This window comes from Bos taurus, chromosome 29, assembly GCF_002263795.3.
Source record: "Bos taurus isolate L1 Dominette 01449 registration number 42190680 breed Hereford chromosome 29, ARS-UCD2.0, whole genome shotgun sequence".
Taxonomy (NCBI): Eukaryota; Metazoa; Chordata; class Mammalia; order Artiodactyla; family Bovidae; genus Bos; species Bos taurus.
Genome location: NC_037356.1, coordinates 45,977,726 through 45,998,939, shown reverse-complemented (window position 1 = coordinate 45,998,939; position 21,214 = coordinate 45,977,726). Strand labels below are relative to the sequence as shown.

Below are 21,214 nucleotides of genomic sequence, written 5' to 3'. Positions count from 1 at the left end.
CTCACCCGCCAGCACTCAGGGTGCCCCTCACAGAAGGTCCTGCTGCTCTGCGAGTTAATCCTGAGAGGTGTCTATACTGGTTAAATCAGACTGAGTCTGAATTCAGTTGCACATACCCTTACTAACATATCATGTGATGGGAAACCTTTATTTACACTCATGATTCTCAAAAGGAGAGGAAGGTGCCAGTGTGGGCTTCTCTCGTAGCTGAAAGAGCAAAGCAAGGACTCTCGAGTCCTCTCGTGATGAGGGCTGAGCTGAGAAGCACAACAAGCAGCAGAGTGAACGGCCTTCTCTCAGCGCTGAAGTGGCGCGTGCCACCTTCTGTACACAGGTGACACGTCTGGCCTTGGAGACCAAGCAAAGGCTCAGCAGCCCAGAGGGCTCTGAGCATGTCCTCACTCTGTGCTGAAGATACATGGACACCAGGCCCCACAGATGCGGGCCCCGGGCACAGAGAGGGGAAGACAGGCACGAGGGGATGTGAGACTGGTCTCCATCACGACCACAGCCACCTGGAACTGACCAGGACACAGACTGACGGGGTGAGCTGAACTCTCCTAGAAGAGTAAGCAGTCCTGTCATTTCTCATCCAAAGGCGGGAGGAGGAAGGACGAGCCGTACCGGAGGGACTGGGATTCGGGGATTACTGTCTAAGAAACAAGAACCTCAGTTCCAACACACTGAGAAAGGCAATCCTGCTCAACTAAGAACACGAAAGCACGACCTCGTCTGTCTAAAATAAGACCTGTATGCACTTGGCCTTGGCACAGGGCAGGCGTTCTGGGCCGAAAATAGTTCCAGCCCCTCCAGGTCTGCTGACAGCAAGGACAGGTCACGGAGCCTGCCTTCCACCACGAAGGACGCCAGGCCCGACTGCTGTGGCCCCTGCAGCTCTGCCTTCACACCCCCACGGCCTGCACTCTGCAGACTCTTAGTTTGTTCTTGGGCGTGTGAGGCTCCTGCTGCTCCCTGGGGCCCATTTGCGTAAGTGAATCCTAATCTCCTCGTAAGCAGATCTTTTCCACACCAGAATCCACCAGAGCCATGATTTTAGCATGCATCCCAGTCGTCTGGGAGGCTTCTTACAGCCCAGACTGCAGGCCCCACCCCAGGGTGTCTGACTCAGCAGGCCTGAAATGGAGCTCCAGAAACTGCGTTTCCAACAAGCGCTTGGGTGGTATTCACGCTGCTGGACCACACACAGCAGACGCCTGGGACATGCAAGTTTCCAGGCACAGGGGACTGAGAGCGAAACGAAGCCCAGGAGACGGGAGGCGGGGCACAGCGGGGCGACACCGAGAACGAGGAGGAGGGGGAGGAGGCGGACCGTGGGAGCAGGCTCCTGCCCAACTCCTGCCAGGCTCTGCTGGACAGAAGAGCGAAGCTCCCTGTGTGTGTACACAGCAGTCACTACCCAGAGGTCTCAGGTTTTGGGGTGGAAGCAAAATAGAAGAGAGAAAAAAAAAAAAAAAAAAAATGACCGTTGTATAAACTAATCATCAATCATTTATGGGAAAGCTTTCTGCCTTAAGCGTCGCCTGTGCTCTTTGTCAGGGAGAAGGATAAATGAGCACACTGTGACCCTGCCACAAAGTCGCCAGGACGCCACCCACACCCCCTGCCACTGTGTGCCCCTCCTCACGCGACCCTCACAGACTGACCCCAGCGTGCTCTTGCTTCCAACCACCTATCAGAAAAGGAAGCCAAGTACACTGGAAAACTGAGATATGAGGCGCTCAGAAAAAAGGAGGTCAAATTAGAATGTATTTGTTAAGGAGTTAAGTCAGTGGTAAGTCAGCAAGCACTGCAGATATTTAAGGTGTAAAATCTGTTCTTTTACAGAACGTGGGACATAAGGCACACTCAGAACACTGAAGCGACAAAATCACTGAGGATCACCTCAGGGGATGCTCAGCCCTAATACTTACCTTCTTAGAAAACAGTATTTACCTGTTCTGGTTTTCTGCTGATAAGAATACTTAGCACCTTGCTGAAGAAACTGGCAAGTAGTGGGTTCAAGGGGGAATCGTTTAGGAGGAAGCTATACAATTTCATTAGCAAGGATTCATCTTCTCCCAGTCTATCGTTCATTTGGGAGACATCAGAAGTGAGCAACTCACAAGATATATTTGGATACCTAGAAGAACAGGATACTCACGTCATCATCTGTATCAACAGTTTACTTACACAAATCAGAACACAGATCAGAAAGGCTTCCTAAAATTTTGTGAAAATTGTTTTAAAAATCTTCTGGGAATGAGAAAATAATTTCAAGCCATTCTGCCAATTTAAACCAGAGTGAATTTTCTTCTGTGTCTAAAAACCAATACAGTCTCCCCAACAAAACCAGAGCACAGCTGGGGCTCAGGAGGCGAGGGCGGGGACCCCTCAGAGGGGACAAGACGAATCCGTGGGCCGCAACCCTCAGCCGCCCACCCCGGTGCGGGAAGCAGCGCAGCTCGCAAGACCGCTTGGGGGACGCTGGCTTCCGGGAAACTGCGCTGCACGTGGCACCGTGCACTCGAGACACATTTAGGTTCCTGGACAGGCTGCCTGTATCCTCAGAAGGGTTGTCTGTGGTATTAGAACGCTGGGCGTATCAGGTGTTCAGTCCACGTTACATGTTAAGAGAATAAACACTTCAATATACTCGAGCAGAGAACAGGACACAGCCTGAATTCCCCGGGTGGGAAAACAAAGTGTGTATAGAAACCGAACTCTCCACAGCAGCCTCCCATTCTCCCGGGGCCAGCCCACCTCAGACCTCAGGCTGTGTAGCACAGCGCCCCTCCACAGGCCCCCAGCCCTGACAACACCGCACCCCTGTGCCACGTCTGCCTGAGCGCCGGGGCTCGCTCGCTCTCTGAACAGGCGGCAGCAGATTCCTTTTCTCCACTCACTTCTTTAACCGCAAATGACTTTTCAACTGCTCTCAGAGCGATCATGGAGACTCCCAGGCCCGCCCAGACTACACTCTCCCCCACCCACCGTTCACTTCTCTGCTCTTTATCCCTCCCTGGTGAGCAGGAGCAGCAGGGAGTGGCGAGCTCTGATGTTGACCAGGACAGGGAGGTGACAAAACAGCCTGAAATGGCTCTGTGACGAAAGAGAGGGGAAGAGACTGCGGCCGGAACCCATGCAGCACCCCTGAGACAAGCCGGCAGCTGCCTGTTGACCAGTGACTTGAGAAGCAACTGGCACCAGAGCACAAGCTGCAGTACCCAGCGGGTGGACACTGAGCAGTGTAAGAATGTCCCCACATGAGCCTTTTCAGGGAGAAAAACATGGAAGAGACCTACAACAGAACCAGCAGGCATGTGGGCACAAAGATCACATCACCAGATCGCTGTCTTTGAGGCTATGGTTCAATTAAATCAAACTCTTTCCTCACTTCAATTTACAGCACACATCAGCTCCAAGACACCATAACACAAAGTCACCAGTAGGCCCGAGGAGGAAGCAGGGGTGACCCGTGTGGCCTCTGGAGTCAAACCGCCAGGCTCAGAACCTGTCTCCATCACTTACAAGCTGTATGATCTCAGGCACATTACCTGACTTCACTGGACCTCAGTTTCCAAGGCTGCAATATGAAAATAACAATTCTTATCTCATGGAAGAGAATAATACAAAATGCTGAGAAGGTCTAGAGTAAGTAAATACCAGCTGTTTTAATTTCTCTTTATTTTCTACTTCATAAAACTTCTGAAATGAAGTTTTATTGGGATGTGCAGTTGTCTCAACTGCCCCAATTTGAAAGCTGCCAGGAGGCAAAGGGTCAGTAAAAGGTAGGAGACCCCAACTCCACTGCAACCCAACGCGTAAGGAGTATTCTCAAAATTCTAACACAAGAAGTCCAGAGGAGGGCAAGGGCCTCTTGTAAAGTTTTCCACCTGCTTCCCCACAGCTGATCTGGAGGTCTGATCACGCTGAAGATGCACACATGTGGGGTCCAGGCACGGATACAAAGGCTCAGCCCTCCGGTGGGAACAGGGTGGGGCTACTCCCGCTCTCCTCCCTCCCTCCCTGAGACTAACCATGCCTTTCAAACACCCCAAGACTCCTCCACCCACCCCGCCCCGCCCTGACCTCAGCTGCTCTGCACTGAGAACACAGTAGCAACGGGAAGACAGCCCAGCCCCACTGGACCTCTTCCTCCTCTGCGGTGAAGCCGCCCTAATGTCCTCTTGACCACTGAGGCCAGCCCAGCACATCACCAGACCCCCGCTCCTCTACGCCAGCCCGCTTCCCCAGCGCCGCATCACCCCACCAGCATGTAAACACACCATTATTTCTTCCATCTAGGAAAACACACACACCACGCCCCTCCTGGCTCCACACCTGCCTGGAGCTCCCACTTGCTCTCTCTGCTCCAGGGAACTACCTGAAATAACTCTCTGCTTGGTCTCCAATTCTTCCTCAGAAGCACTGCTTCTGTGTCCACTGCTCTGAGGAACGGGCACTGAAGGGACCTCCACACGGCAAAGGCCAGTGGCTGCCTGGCCTGTCAGCACAGCTCCCAAGCCCCCTGTCCCATCTCCCCTTCCTGAAGCCTGGCCTCCCTTGACATTGAGGGCAGCAGCCCCGCCCGGTTCTGTTCTTGCTTCTGAAGTCCCTCTGTGGGAACCGTGACCAGACCAGCAACATCTCAGCTCTGGGATTTCTGATACTACTTAATGCCCTATTTTTAAAGTTCTGTTAGTTCAAATTTCTGCAACAGTAAACACTCCATCATTCATAAACTAGTCTAAATACATACAACACTAGTCTAAATTTCCTTAGACGACTACAGTCCACCTTAACCCCGAACAGCTTTCGGGTCCCATCTGACAAACCGCTTTGCGCTAGTCCAGCTCTCTGAGTCAGCCAGCTCCGTGCAGCTACCGGAGCTGGTGGCTCTGTCCAGGCCAGAGGCTCAGCAGAGAGCTGCTCCACTCAGCTCAAGCCACGCTCTCTCAAAATGGTGCCAACCAAAGGCAGCATGTCCAGGGAAACACACCTGCTCCTGAAACCTCCAAGGAAGCACAGAACACTGGCAGGGCAACATAACAGATGCCATGACTACTTTTTGGTAAAATAAGCAATTTCCACAAGGCACGCCTACTCTTCCCCAGTTAGAGAAGTATTTTGCCTCATGCAGCAGGTGAGGAAACAGACCCAAGAAGGGTGGCCTCTTGTCCACGTTCTTGGAGCTCTAGGAGGGACACTCCTCCCAGGAGGCCTCCTGCCAGGATGAGCCCCCCGACAAGCAGCACTCACATATGCAGGTTCACTGTGAAGGGAATTCCAAAGCATGAAGCTTCTGTTTTTGAGGAAAGAAGTACACAGGTATTTCTGCCACCAAATTTCTTTCCTCTCCTAAAGTACTGATCTCCAAGTGGATGTGCAACTGAATGCCAGCTGACAATCTTAATGGCTGGCAGAGAACATGAATCCCCTGAAGATCCAAGCCATGAGCAACCTGAAGGCACCACGAGGCATTACTCCTCTGACAACAAAATTCTCCCCATGAAGAAATGAAAGACAACTGAAGAGAGGGGCAGGCTGAGGGAGAAACGAGAGTTTACCATAGGTCATAATTCTTCCCACGCCATCAAACTTATTTAATGCATAATCAATGGCTTTTGTTTTGTTCCTGAATCAGTTCTATTTGCAGGCAGAGAGGGACGCCAAATATTTCAAAAGAGCTGGAGATGGAAAAACAACCAACTGCAACCCCAACGCTTTAAATACATATGGAGTATTTACAGCGAGTTTGCGGGCGTCTGAACCCTGGCAAGCGTTATGAGCCGGCACAACTAGTGCTGAAGCAGACAGACCCACAGCACCATCCAAGGGGTCAGCTGCCTGCACGCAGCTGCACCAACGTTCACCAGGATCCGGGCCCTTAGCTTCAGTTAGCAAAAGATCCAATTTATAATCAGCAACACTGTTCATAAAACAAGCTCTGGCTCGGCTGTGCTGTGTGATCTCAACAGTCACATAATCTGTTTTCCTATTTGCAAAAAAAGAGAAAATATTTACTTGGATCATCTCACTATATTAAGGAACTTTATCACTATTTATAATGCACTTTGCCCTTAGACAAAACCTTCTGGTGGAAATTTAGAACATTCATTTAAAAACTCCTGTGATTTCACTGGACTTGGCTCTACAACAGGCTGTTTGCTCCACTGAACCTGTCCCTCTTGACATGTTAACATTCTGTACCTGGTCTACGGCAGCCCTAAGAAGCTGCTGGACAACAAAAATGGTAATATATTCCTGCCCCCGCTTCACTTCAGCCCCACCCTAAACAGAATATTGAATTTTCTTACTTGTATCTGATCTTTTCATCCATGTCTTGAGGTGGTTCTTCAATAATGAATGAGACTAAATCTTCGAGACATTCTGCTTTTAAGAGAAACTCTATAAGTTTGCGGTTCTGTGCTTTACACTCCTGTAAAACATCTTCCTCATCCATTAACTCCTTCAGCGTTACATCTTCTCTTTCTAGAAGTGTGTCTATGTGGGATGATGAGTGAAGATCAAATTTCCAAAACATGCTGGTCTAAACAAAATGCAGAGATATTTTAAATAAAACTTCAACTTCACATATTAATTTTTCAAATTTCCATTTAGTTTTACAGTCTAAAATGCCAACTTGAATCACATGAGAAAAACAAGTTTCATTGTGAATCTATAAAGTACCTTCTAAGTAAGTAAAATTGGTAAGACATTTTCCATCTCAGAAAACATTTTTATAGATAACAAAAAATTATGATTGAAAATGCTGAAAGAATGCTAAAACTTGGTATTTTAACCTGCAAAATTAACCCACCCATACTTAAAGAATTTAGTGCTGGGAAGGAAGAAAATAAATCTTTTCTTCAGGGTGAGAAATACATTCTTACATAGAACTAGTAACCTCAACAACAAATGACAAGTATTGAGACCTAGGTGTGCAGTACTCTCCAGAATATTACATTAAATAACCACCACAAACCAGAACTTTTAGCCCCAATAGCACTTTCAGAGCTGAAAATCGGAAAGTCATAAAATAGTAAAACCTATGCCATTCTTAACAAAGAAACAAAAAATAGTAAGATCACCTTAATAAGAGAAGTGTTCACTTTGTCTTCAAAGTTTATCATGGAAAATTAAATCTTAGGATGTCTACAGATTGACAAAATAGTTCACCATGCTTATTTTAAATACTTCAGCACAGTCACTAACTGAAAAGCTACTAGTGATCCCCAAATACCTTCTCATGTCCCATCCCACTGTCATCGGGTCCCAAAGTAAAAGCAAAGTTAAGTTGCTCAGTCGTGTCTGACTCTTTGCGACCCCCATGGACTGCAGCCTATCAGGCTCCTCCATGCATAGGATTTTCCAGGCAAGAATACTAGAGTTGGGTTGCCATTTCCTATATATGCTTATTTTGACCTATAAGCCAAATTTCTGATAATCTAATAGTCTCTCCACTTGGAAGTCAGAAAGCTGGATGTAGTTAATAATTTAGTCTTAAGTCTTAAAAAAAATTAGGTCTCATTTAAAGTAGCATATCTTTTCATTTTTTTGGAATCCCACAGATGAAGGCAAAATATAAAGAAAAGTATTAATAAATAATCAGAAAAGCAAATCTGATAGAGCCCTTATGACTGGCTAATTATAAACACTCATGATCATCAACTGAAAACTGTAAATGGCCACAAACTACTAAAATATGGATCAAGATATAGTCACGTATCTACATCGATTAAAAAATAACTCCCAAAATTTTAACCTTATAAAGGTAACTCATCATATACTGGTTCATAGAAAAAACTGATCATCAGTGGTGCTGAAATAACAAGTACTGGCAAACTCTGGCTCACAGACCAAACCCGGCCCACAGGCTGCAAGCTAAGAAGGGCTCTGACACCTTTAAAGGGTTGTTAAAGACAACAGGGCTGCTAACGAAGAGACTATGTGACAGAGACCACGGGGGCCTGAGCACTTACTATCTGGTAGTTCACAGCAAAGTGAAGTGGCCTGTCTCACGTTCCTTTCTGCCATCTCTGCAACTGCCTGGAGGGGCGGAGCCACGCGGTGCCAGGCAGGACTATCTACCAGATTCATTCTCTCCCTTCCATGGGTACTTGCCTAGACCACATCCCCAGCTTCTTGGGCAGGTAGGTATGGCCACATGACAAAGTTTTCTCCAATGTGCTGTGAGCCACCAAAACCTCCAGGTGGCCTCCTTTTCATCTGGCTGGATGTTGATGACAAAAAAGACCCTGAGACAGACAGTAAGGCCCAAAGACGGAAGGCACCTCCATCCCCAAGTCAACCTGTGGAAGAATGCTGCCTGCCCACCTGAGAGCCAGTCCCAGGCATGGGATGAGGAGCCACCACACATCTGGTCTGGGATCCAGCAGGACAGCCTACGTACCCAGTCATCTCCTCCAATCTCCTGAGCCCACAATGTCATGTTCCTTCATACTTATTTTACTATACATATGAAAAGAATTCTTGGGCAAGTATATGTTTTAAAATGCCTAACTCCTTTTGCTCTCCACTATCCTAAATGTTTTAAAATGCCTAACTCTTTTCGCTCTACACTATCCTAAATTAGAATAGCATTTTTCAAATCAGGACACCTTAAAATACACATTTCCACAGTGCATTTTCTTTAAATTGAGTAGGTATACTACAGGCTTAAAAACAAAATAAAACCACAGGAGACTCTTAAACAAACATTATTTTATCTTCCAGCCAAACAGCAAACTGGACTGGAAACAAACAGCACTGGTCAATCAGTTACCCCCGGCCCGCCCCTAATTTCTACTAACTTGACCTTTGAAGCGGAATCAAGCTAGGCATGAACTAACAGGTACAAAGGTCAACTGCCAGGGGCCCTGAGGTAAACAGAGCCCTTTGAAAAATGTCTAAGATACTCAGAAAAAAACTGAAAGGAGTCAGCACTTCAGCAGCTCATTTTCAGTAAATATAAGTACTCTTTAAAATTTTTACCCTAGCTACACCTCAATAGGATTCAGAGATAAGAGGGAACACAATTTCTTACATAAACCAAATCACAGACTTTTAAATCAATACTAACAAAGAGAGAAATTATAAAATCAAACTACTCTCCATCTTTCTGAAAACTCCTAGAGTTGTTTTTTCCCTTCATGGATCACAGCCTTGTCACGGCGAAGGGGCTTGTATAAGTCAAAGAAGCTATGAGCCATGCCGTGCAGGGCCACCTAACATGGATGGGTCATAGTGGAGAGTTCTAACAAAATGTGCTCCACTGGAGGACAGAATAGCAAATCACACCAGTATTCTTGCCGGGAGAACCCCACCAACAGTATGAAAAGGCAAAGAGATATGATACCAGAAGATGAGGCCCCCAGGTCAGAAGGTATCCAGAATGCTACTGAGGAAGAGCAGAGGGCAATTACTATCAGCTCTAGTAAGAATGAAGAGGCTGGGACAAAGCGGAAATGACGCTTAGTTGCGGATGTGTTTGGTGATGGAAGTGAAGTTGGATGCCATAAAGAACAGTATTGCATAGGAACCTGGAATGGTAGGTCCATGAACCAAGGTAAACTGGATGTGATCAAGCAGCAGATGGCAAGAGTGAACATCAGCATCTTAGGAACCAGTGAACTAAAATGGACAGGAATGGGTGAATTTAATTCAGTTGACCATTATATCTACTACTGTGGGCAAGAAGAAATGGAACAGCCCTCAGAGTCAACAAAACAGTCTGAAATGCACTATCTGGGTGCAATCTCAAAATGACAAAATGATCTCGAGTGTCAAGGCAAACCATTCAAAATCACAGTAATCCAAGTCTATGCTCCAACCACTAATGCCAAAGAAGCTGAAGTTGACCCGTTCTAAGAAGACCTATGAGACTTTTTAGAACTAACACCCAAAAAAGATGTCCTTTTCATCACAGGGGACTTGAATGGAAAAGTAGGAAGTCAAGAGGTATCTGGAGTAACAGGCAAGTTTGGCCCTGGAGTACAAAATGAAGCAGGGCAAAGGCTAACAGTTTTGTCAAGCAAACATGCTGGTCATAGCAAACATGGTCTTCCAACAACACAAGAGGCAACCCTACACATGGACATCACCAGATGGTCAACACCGAAATCTAATTGATTATATTCTTTGCAGCCAAAGATGAGAAGCTCTATACAGCCATCAAAAACAAGACCTGGAGCTGACTGTGGCTCAGATCATGAGCTCCTTATTGAAAAATTCAGGCTTAAATTGAAGAAAGTAGGGAAAACCACCAGGTCACTCAAATATGACCTAAATCAAATCCCTTATGAGTATACAGTGGAGGTGATGAGTAAGATTCGAGGGATTATTAGAGCTGATAGACAAGAGTGCCTGAAGAACTACGGATGGAAGTTTATAACACTGTGCAGTAGGCAATGGCCAAAACCCAAAACCATCCCAAAGAAAAAGAAATGCAAGAAGGCAAAGTGTTTGTCTGAGGATGCTTTACAAATAGCTGAGAAGAGAAGCAAAAGGCAAAGGAGAAAGGGCAAGATATACCCATCTGAACGCAGAGTTCCAAAGAATAGCCAGGAGAGATAAGAAAGCCTTCCTAAGTCCACAATGCAAAGAAATAGAGGGAAAAATAGAGTGGGAAAGACTGAAGATCTCTTCAAGAAAATCAGAGCTACCAAGAGGACATGTCATGCAAGATGGGCACAATAAAGGACAGAAACACTATGGACCTAACAGAAGCAGAAGAGATTCAGAAGTGGCAAGAATACACAGAAGAACTGTACAAAAAAGATCTTCATGACCCGAGTCAGCACGATGGTGTGGTCACTCACCTAGAGCCAGACATCCTGGGGTGTGAAGTCAAGCAGGAAGCATTACCGAAAACAAAGCTAGTGGACGTGATAGAATTCCAGTTGAGTTAGAAGATATTGTTGCTAAACTGCTGCACTCAGTATGGCAGCATATGTGGAAAACTCAACAGTGGCCACAAGACTGAAAAAGGTCAGTTTTCATGCCAATCCCAAATAAAGGCAATGCCGAAGATGGACAAACTATCATACAATTGGGTTCACTTCACATGCCATCAAAGTTATGTTCAAAATCTTTCAAGCCAGGCTTCAGCGGTTCACGAACTGAGATCTTCCAGACGTACAACCTGAGTTTAGAAAAGGCAGAGGAACCAAAGATCAAACTGCCAACATTCGTTGGATCACACAGAAAGCAAGGGAATTCCAGAAAAACATCTATTTCTGCTTCACTGACTACGCTAAAACCCTTGACTATGTGGATCACAACCAACTGGAAAATTCTGAGACGGGAACACTGGACCACCTTACCTGTCTCCTGAGAAACCCGTATGCAGATTAAGAAGCAACGGTTAGAATGAGACATGTAATGACGGACTGGTTCAAAACTGGGAAAGGAGTATGCCAAGGCTTTATATTGTCACCCTGCTTATTTAACTTCTATGCAGAGTACCTCATGCAAAATTCCAGGTTGGATGAATCACAAGCTGGAATCAAGACTGCAGGGAGAAGTACCAACAACCTCAGATATGCAGATGATACTACTCTAATGGTAGAAAGAGAAGAGGAATTAAAAAACCACTTGATGAGGGTAAAAGAGGAGAGTGAAAAAGCTGGCTTAAAACTCAACATTCAAAAAAACTAAGACCATGGGATCCATGGTACACAGAAGGAGAAGAGCTGGCACTAACAGAAACATCACTCATGCTGCAATGAGTCCTAAAGTGAAGTGAAAGTTGCTCAGTCATGTCCGACTCTTTGCGATCCCATAGACTATACAGTCCTTGGAATTCTCTAGGCCAGAATACTGGAGTGGGTAGCCTTTCCCTTCTCCAGGGGATCTTCCCAACCTAGAGACTGAACCCAGGTCTCCCATACTGGAGGGCAGATTCTTCACCAGCTGAGCCACAAGGGAAGTCCTATGCAAGTTTAAATGTTCTACTAGCCCAATTTTTTTTTTAACATTTAAAGTCACTCAGTCGTGTCCAAACCAGGTCTCCTGCATTGCAGGTGGATTCTTTACCAGCTGAGCCATAAGGGAAGCCCAAGAATACTGGAGTAGGTAGCCTATCCCTTTTCTAGCGGATCTTCCCGACCCAGGAATCGAACCAGGGTCTCCCGCATTGCAGGCGGATTCCTTACCAGCTGAGCTACCAGGCAAGCCAAAAATCTGACGCTTATAGTTTGTCTCCTCCTGCCACTTAAGAGAGAGATAAAAGATGTCTGACATGTGCAGTCTATTTCCTCCATTTGGAGACTCCTAGCCTTCCTACCTGTTACCCTCTCATTCCCCCCTTCTCTCTTTTGGGAGAATTACGTTGCCTAGGCAAAGCGGCTAAAAAGTAAAAAAGAAACTGGTAAAATTAATTTTAAATGTATTTACTGAACCTCATCTATCTAGACATTACTATTTCAACATGTAATTCTTTTGGTACTAAGTCTTCAAATTCTACGTGTTCTGACAACACTTCATAGCACTTCATAATTTGGAGCAGCCACATTTCAGGTGGTCAAGAGTCACACGTGGCCATAAGGGACAAGACAGCTACAATCGTGATTGCTACAACTGGGAGTCAAAGTTTCTCTCCTGGTACTAAAATAGCCTCCCCATCTCCTTCCACCGCCAAGGTCAATAGTTAACTGCTTTTCCCACACAAGGGCCAATGTGGGGTGGGCGAGGAGAGGTTATGGGCCATGGTTTTCCTTTCTTTTAAAATATAAACATATCTGAGAAATCATCTTTATTCTAAAGTGTGTGTGTATACATACATACATACATACATACATACATATATATATATATATATATAAAGCAACTTAGACATTCTTAACTCAAAAAAATAAGTCACAAGAAAATTAGAACTGTTTTTTAACTTGTGAAATCTAGGGATACTCGTAGGGATAAAAGGTAAAATGTTAAATTCTTCACCATGAGATAAAGGAGGACGCTAGCTGGAATTAGGAAGGCTACAAGTGGCTCATTCCTGGTAAAGATACACCTGGCCAAACTTTAAAATAGGTGCATGTCTCTGGGAATGTCACTTCATTTTCTAAGTTAATTCAGAAATACCAAGGAAAAAAATGCCTTGATCCCTCAAACACATTGGGAAACAATGTTTGATTAATTTTAAAAATAAATAAATAAAACTGGATTCCCCACTTGTCCAAGAGAAAACTGAGTGTTCACTGCCTCCATTTAGATTCAAAACAACTTGCTTATTATCCCATGGGGACAGACAGACACATCTACCCCAAAGCGCTGGCAGAGTTGACCAGCAGCCTGGAACAGGATGGAGTGAACAAGCTGAGCTGCCCCAAAGCTGTTCTTACTGGCTCACTTGCTGCTGCCACTGTCCAGACCCCTGGGGTCTCGGGACCCCGGGCTGGGATTCAGGTGTGCAGGGAACTGAGTTGGGCGGCATCTGACAAGAGCCAAATGGGGGAGGCTGGATTCAAGAAGGGCGGGTGACTGCTCACGCTGTCCACCAAGGAAGGTATACCACCAGCAAAGGACAGAGAGGAAAGTACCTATAAGCAGGAGGACACAGGCACTCTGAAGGTAGTACGTTACTGATAAACTGCCCCCAACAGCAATGCTGCAGGCAAATGCTGTAATTTCCTGGAAGAAACACTTAACAGAGGAGTAACGTGGCCTCTGACTACTAAGTTAAGTACTAAGGAAAAATACCACAGTGGACTGGGACATCTACCCAGTAGCTGCTTCTCCATTCTCAGCAAAGGTACGCAACTCACACAACTGTCTCCTCATCCCTATCTGGAGGCTCGACTAATCAAAGCAAAGAATCAAAGCACTGCTGCAAACACGATGTCTTTAGAGGAGAGGACAATACAAACTCGGGGCCAGCTTCGTTTTGTTTGCTCCAAAACTGCTTCTTCCGAAGAACACATCAAAAGAAACCAAGTTCCTACCATGCAGATGTTACAGACCCTCTTCCCAGTTTTAATCTGGGACTTCCTCAGGTTGTGAGAACAGTAAAGGAGCAGAATGCATTTAACATGCACTATGTTAACCAGCCAGTACTTTTAAGGCACTACTATGCACTGTATTGAGGAATGCAAGAACAACAAGATAAATGCTGCCTTCCTTCTTCAAGAGCACAACACACTGAGAACAGAGAAGATACAGGGAAGGAATGGCATAAACTGCAAGCCTGTTCTGCAGAAAGGGAGCTCCCAGGAGAAGAGCCTGGCCAGAAAAGACTTCATGAAAATGAGGCCTAAGCTGGGCTCAAAACACAGGTAGGACTTAGTAGGTGATCCTGCAAGCTCAGAGGACAGACCCGTAACTTGAAGAACTCACAGCAGGGAGAAGGTCCCGATTACGAGAATTAAGAGCCTTTACAGAAGGCACTAGGGAAGGTGAGGCAACCAGTTCTCAAAGAGCCACGCAGGAACACACAGCAGAGTGGGGCAGGCTTGCTGTGCAGCGCAGGAGGGAGCCAGGCTGTTCTACCTGAGATAACGTACATTAAGACAGCTCTGTTTGTACGCAAGAATACTGGAGTGGGTTGCCTTCTCCAGGGGATCTTCCCGACACAGGGATCGAACTCCCATCTCCTGTGTCTCCAGCATTGGCAGGCAGATCCCTTTACCACTGAGCTACCTGGGAAACCCATTAAGGTAGTGACAGCAAAGATTAAACACAGTACACAGAAAAAGATGACTCTGAACAGAAGTAGAGGGAAACGCCAAAGGAGATGAAACGGAAGCTGTGGTGCACACACACATCGTACTCCCACAAAGGCCGAGAGGGGGATGAAATGAGGGCGAGGGCAAGGAGTCCTGAAGACAGAAGTGCTGAGCTGGGACACCGCAGGCACTGTTCGCCACTCGCAGAGACAGAGAAGTCAAGCGAAGCAAGGCGACAAGAGCAGCTCTGGAGTTTACACATCCTGAACAGGAAAGACGCATGGGCGAGGGTGAGCCCAGGCAGAGAGCAGGTAACCGAGAGACGGGCTTAACTCACAGAGGATGGCGAGGCCTTGCAAAAGCCTCCTTGAAAAGCAAGGTATTCCCTTCCTGAAATCCTAGAGATTTCACATTAAATAACTATCCCCCCACTCTCCAATTTCAATCATAATTCCCCCAAGGCCTAATTTTCATGTTTTAAATTCCTAGCTGTATACTTATATATCAGATTTATGGCTTGCCTCTGGAATTCTGAGCCACCTGGGAAATACACAAAGCAAATACCTAGCCACACACTGGGGCTAACTCCAAATACACCTCTGAGATGCTGTGGACAGGCAAGGGTGTGACCTTAAGCGCCCACTTCCCATTTCTATTTAAATAGCCAAATGCCGATTAAAAACACCCAGTGTCACTCCGTCACAGGGTCCACTAAAGTGTTCCTCTACGAACTTTCATTATGAAAATTCAAGTGAACATGAATTTCTGTGCACAACTTCCACAGCTTCAAAAACTTCAATACAAGTAGATATGAAGCATGACTTATACATACTTATACATACAAGAACAAGTTGTGTGCGGGTGGGTGTGTGTTTTTAAAGCAAAACTAAGAGACTGGAAAAGACACAAGCAATGAGGATGACACAAGAGCGATCAGGTTTGTGCCAGGAGCCTCGTCAGAGACCAGAGCAATAAAGGCAAGGAGAACCCAGCTGGACAGAGGCGTCTGCTGGGGCGAGGGGTGTGTGTGTGTGTGTGTGTGTGTGTACACGCGCAAATTCAAAGGGAGGACACAGTGCAGAGAAGAGAATATGACAAAAGTCAAATCAGAAAGTTCCAAGTAGAGGGTTTTCCATCTTAAGCGTCCAGCATTCTCTGAATCTCTGACACCAAGTGAGTTGTCAATAAATGTGACTCGAACATCAGAAAGAAGTAACACGTAACTGGAGAGCAGGAGGAAACGTGATGCAACCAGAACACCCGTAGTCTGAAATGATTAGGAAATAGTTCCTAATCTAAAACTGTAAGGACAGGAATTCCCCGGCAGTCCAGTGATTAGCACTTGAAGCTTTTGTTGCTGGGGCCAGGGTTCAATCCCTGGTGGGAGGACTAATACGACTCCACAGGCCACGCCACGTGGCCAAAGAGTAAACGGAATAAAACTGTAAGGAGGAGAGTCAGTCCTAAGCAGTCAGGAGGGTATGAAGGTGGCACGGGCAGAAAAAGAGAACTCTGTACTAACACGGGGGGGACTCAGAAAACCCACCGCACCCGTGCTTTTATTAAGTGAAAGCAGAGCAGTTCTATGCAGTTTTTGAGTCACCCAACTTGAAGCAAGTAGCCCCTTTTTTATTCACCATCCACTACGAACAAGGTGCCCAAAGAGAACAGCCTTTTCCAATCAGATACAAATCCTAGGAGACTGAGATGCCACTGAAGGAAGAGCAAAGACAGACAAGTTTCAGATTAAGAGTGAGCTAACTATCCTGCTGAATTTGGAGCTGGTTATAATTCTGTAACAGAAGACAGAAATAGTAAATTGGTCGCAAATTTCAAAGCCCTCCCGCCGCCCATTTTTTTTAACCTAACATCTTCCTTGCCCAGCAAACTTTCATCAGAATGGGTATAATCATCAGGCATATATATGAGGCTATCTCGACACTGCCTGGGAATATTTCACCAGCATGCAGCCGAGCATGCAGGAAGAGGCAGTCTCAGCCTGGACTGCTGCGACCATACAGGTGTCCAAGCTCCTTGCCGAGCATGAGACACAGGCAGGGTGAACAGTCTTCATGGCCCCTTACAAAAAACAGTCTCCTCCAGCTATTCCACAGTACAGTAAAAGGCCAAATACAGCAACTTTCCATTAAAGGTGGACTCCCAGGTCTGCGCTCTTCCCAGCACAGCATGTGGCCACAAGACTGCCAGAGAAAGCTGGTGAGTGGCCGGTCCCAGCAGCAGTCATCAAGGACGCAAGCCAGCCCCGGGCCAGCCTGGAGCAGGCTGACCTGTCACCTCACAGCTCTCGGGACTCACTCATCAGCAGGACCCGCATGTGTTCACAGGCAGGAAAAGATTCACTTGGCACACAGCACTCAGCCCCAAGAGCGTGGGTAGTAACAATGGAGGCGCTCAGCACTGTGGCCAGTGGCTCTATCAGAGTAGACTGACCAGGATGCCAAGTTTGACAAAAATGCACAGAAAACACAAGTGAGTCAGTATTTTAAAATTCTGACATGATGAAACCAACCCAAACGGGGATAAATGCAAAGTCCTTTTAAAATAAAAACTGAAAAATATGACACCATGGGGTGAGGGGATTGCCAGACATAAGAAAACTGTTAAACAAGTTCGAAGATTTCAGTTAATTATAAGCTCAGCATAAAGTTTTATTATGCTGTGAGTAATAAGCAAGTAATCTCAAAATGTGTCACAGATAATCATGGCTAGGACGCGGGAGCTACTAACTCCACCGTAGCCTTTCCTGGGCAGATCAGCCCACATCGAGCAATGTGGTGTCCTGCTCTGGGGCAGAGGAAGAGACTGCCAACACGTGGCACCCAAAAAGGACCAGGGTGACGGATGGGCCCGCTCCATGGAGGGAAAAAAGAACTAGCTCTGAATACCTCTGAGCTCTTTTATACTATCACAGAAAGCGCCCAAGGGGAAAATGAGCCAGTAAGCGAAAAGGACAGATCGTCTGTGAGCAGGAGGTGCAGGAATAGAATGCGCTAAAGGTGAGGAAACATGGACACGACCTCAAGGCCGGAGGTACCCTGGAAGCCCGGATCCTCTAAGAGAGCAACTTCCGGTTCTGGAGAGGAAGGCTGTACAAAGTGATCGCCACACGGCCTCATGAATTTCTTTTCAAAGTCTATTTGATATAAAAGGCACGGCTACATTTGGGCTGACAGAGAGTCTCAACAAGAAAATAGAAAGGATTATGCAACTTTCCAGATGCTTAGTGGGTTGAAATCCACACAATTCTCCACTCCCCTGGAAGCTCTAGTAAAACAACAATAACAGACAGGAAAGGAAACAACAGCCAAGAAGAAAGCCAGCAAATTTATGAAAAGATGGAGAATGGAGAACCAATTCAGGAAGTCCATCGTCCAAGTAACAGAAGTTTTAGAAGAACATATTTTAATTCACCACCAACCTCCCTTGTCCAAAAAATTTTTTCTCAGCGCATAAAAATGCTGACTCTCCCCTTAGGACCTACACATGGCATCACACTGAATGTGAGAAGATCCTTTAAGATACAGTGTAAAAGTCAACAGTACTGGAGATTTTTTAAAAAGAAGAATATTTAAACTTTTCTAGTGAGAAAAAACTTAAAAAAGAACTGGAAGTCAAAACGACATCAGTTTTCCCAACAAGAATTCTAGAAAAGAACATTTTCAGACCTGGAAGGTCGGAAAGATTTGTTCACAATTTCTTCAAGAAGCTACTGGAGAAAAAGCTGGGCAGTAAGCCACAAGCAGAAGACACAGAATCCATGAAGCCAGGGCTCCACCACACCGAGCAGCAAAGACTGGGTGTACAGAAGGGGCACATGTGCAGCCTCAGACAACGTCAGGAGGAGCCAGTGTGAAGCAGACCATGAGGTGGGGGCCCTGGAAAGGAGACGTCCAAGGAAATGTATTGCCAGATATATGTTACCGTGTTGAGAGGAATTTTGCAAAGTAAGGCAGAGATTTAGGAATCAAACAACATATACCATACTTCTACTATTGATCTTAACCAAAGTTGTGTTTTAACTATGCTGGGAGATGGAGAGGGAAACAGCTGTGCAAAGAAGAACTAAACCTTCATCTTCCTAATTGGAAAGTAAAATAGATTAGAAACTGCTACCTATGGTTATATGACACAGAAATGCAGAAGGAAGCAGAGATGAGGAATCAGCTAAGAGATGGAGGGAGCAGTCCCTGGTGAGTAATCCAAGGATGCAGAGAGGACAGGATGGCCAAGATGAAACAGAGGACTGCTATTTTTTGTTATAAATCTTGTGATACCATTTGATTTTTCAACTACGTATCTACATAAGCTACGTACCTATATATGAAAAAAATAAAAGGTTATGAAAAGAAAGTAAAAAGCACTCAGCACAGTCCCTGGCACTCAGGAAGGGCTCTACAAACAGAGGTACATACTAGAATCAGGGTTTCATAAAAGACTGTCTAGCAGAAAGACCATGAGGCGACTCCACATGCTTAAGGTTCCTCCATACAAAAAACAAAGAAACAGAAAAATCCAACCAACAGCAAAAACCAACATAGTACCTTTTCAGTTTACATCGTTTCCCACTCCAATTTTTTTCTGCCATGAGTGTGTGAAATGACTCCAGAGACCTAGGACCCCTGGGGTACAATACTGAGACTGCCGGATCTGATGCGCCAGATTTTTCATACAGCGCCTGAGCAAAGAATGGTTTTTACCTTTTCACTGTTTGGAAATGGGCTGGGGGGGGCAGGGGGAAGATATCAAAAAAAATGCTATTCCATGACTTGTACCAATCCTATGAAATTCAAATTTCAGTGTCCATACAGTTTTAAGGGAACACAGCCATGCCCTCCTCTACAGGCTGCCTCTGGCTGCTCTCACACCAGAAGGGCAGGGCTGAGCAGTCACGACAAGAGACCACACGCAGGCCTCACGTCACCACAGTGCCACTCGCAGGCACTGCAGCTGAGCACTACGAACTGCAGGCTCGGGTGTAATGCAACAGGGCCCCAAGTACCGTATGCTGCACTGCCGCGTTTTATTATTCCGAGCGCACACCCAACATGTCAAAACAAGAAAAGCAAATCTGGACTGCAAATGTTGTGTTTTTAAGGTACAATGGGATATGGGCTATTCTGTTATGAAACTAGAGGGCAAAGCACTGTTCATTATGCAATCATACCATCCCTGTGCTGAAGGAACGCACTGCATGTGGCACCAGCGCACCAGGCGGCCGCTGCAGTGTTCCCAGCTCACAGACAGCAACAGCCAGAGAGCATCAAGTGCAACGTCTCCTAACAGGAAACGTCTTCATAAAAAAGGAAAATGAAACTTCAGTCAAAGCTGGTTTGTTACCAAGCTAAAGAAGCCAATGATGACCTCCTTGATTCTTGATGAATTTAAGATCTTGGAGTTGTCACTTATTTGAGGACTCTGAAGTGACGAAGAATTAGCTTCTATGAACAGTCCGTGTGAAACAACTACAGGCAGAACACTGTCGGAGAAGCTGAGCAAAGATGAGATCACTACAAAGTGCAGCAGAGGCCGCCACGCGTGCCCAGTCACTCAGTCGGGTCTGACTCTCTTGCTGCCATGATGCGCTACGTTGATGGTGGTAAAATTTTGCATACGGGGGGAAAAAAAAAGGCTTAATCAGACAGATTTAGTTTTTCAGATCCAGTATCACAATAGAAAAAAAGGATAAATGTTACCAATAATTTATACTGCCCAATAAACATAAAAACATGATGAACCTGTAAAATAGCCAACTGAATTCAAGCTGGAGGTCTCTGTGGGGTTCTGAAATTAGTACCCCTGCTCCCACTGCCCCCAGCTCCAAACCAGCGGATAGACAGAACATGATCATGTGCATTACAAATATCCTCTTTATTATAAATGAGTCAGACAGTCAGATCAGTTTATTACTGCATGCTCCCGGACTTATTAATAAAGCTGACCCCTCGACTGAGTTCTCCACTCCGGCAGGCAGGCAGGCAGGCAACTGAAGAGCCCAAGTCTGCAGAGTGAGGACCTATAGGGCAGAGGGACAAGGGGCTGGGCCCCTGAACAAAGCAACCAAACAAACAAAACCACATGAGACAAGGCGCCAAGAGTGAATGGGAATTCACTGAAGGGAATTCTTCCCCCCAGGATGTATCAAGAAGAATATGAAGATAAAAGCTGGACACAACAGGGGCTTCCCTGGTGGCTCCGTAGTAAACAATCTGCCTGCCAATGCAGGAGACACGGGTTCGATCCCTGATCCAGGAAGATCCCACAGGCTGCAGAGCAACTGAGCAACTACTGATACTGAGCCCAGGCTCCAGAGCCCAGAATCTGCAACAAGACAGGCCACCGCAATGAGAAGCCTGTACACCACCACAGCGCAGGCCCCGCTCCTGGCAACTGGAGAAAAGCCTGCACAGCAACCAAGAGCCAGCACAGCCAAAAACCAATAAATAAAGAGCAGCTGGACAAAACGAGATGTGAAGATAGTCTCTAAGAAAGAGCTGGTGCTTCACTGTGTAAGCAGAAGTGGGTGCTGAGGA

The 21,214-nt window shown here is 46.1% G+C and overlaps 1 protein-coding gene across 16 annotated transcripts in view; it reads right to left on the bottom strand.

The window, feature by feature from the left end:
- The window catches only part of PPP6R3 (protein phosphatase 6 regulatory subunit 3), a 125,207-nt gene that overhangs the window by 63,072 nt on the left and 40,921 nt on the right, over positions 1 to 21,214 (bottom strand). For 14 of the 16 annotated variants that reach the window (XM_024987126.2, XM_024987132.2, XM_059882912.1 and 11 more), the window contains 2 exon segments: positions 6,318 to 6,550; positions 1,954 to 2,140 (listed from right to left, as the gene is read on the bottom strand). In XM_024987126.2, the coding sequence (XP_024842894.1) occupies positions 1,954 to 2,140; positions 6,318 to 6,544 (414 nt within the window). In that variant the 5' untranslated portion in view covers positions 6,545 to 6,550. 16 annotated transcript variants of the gene reach the window in all.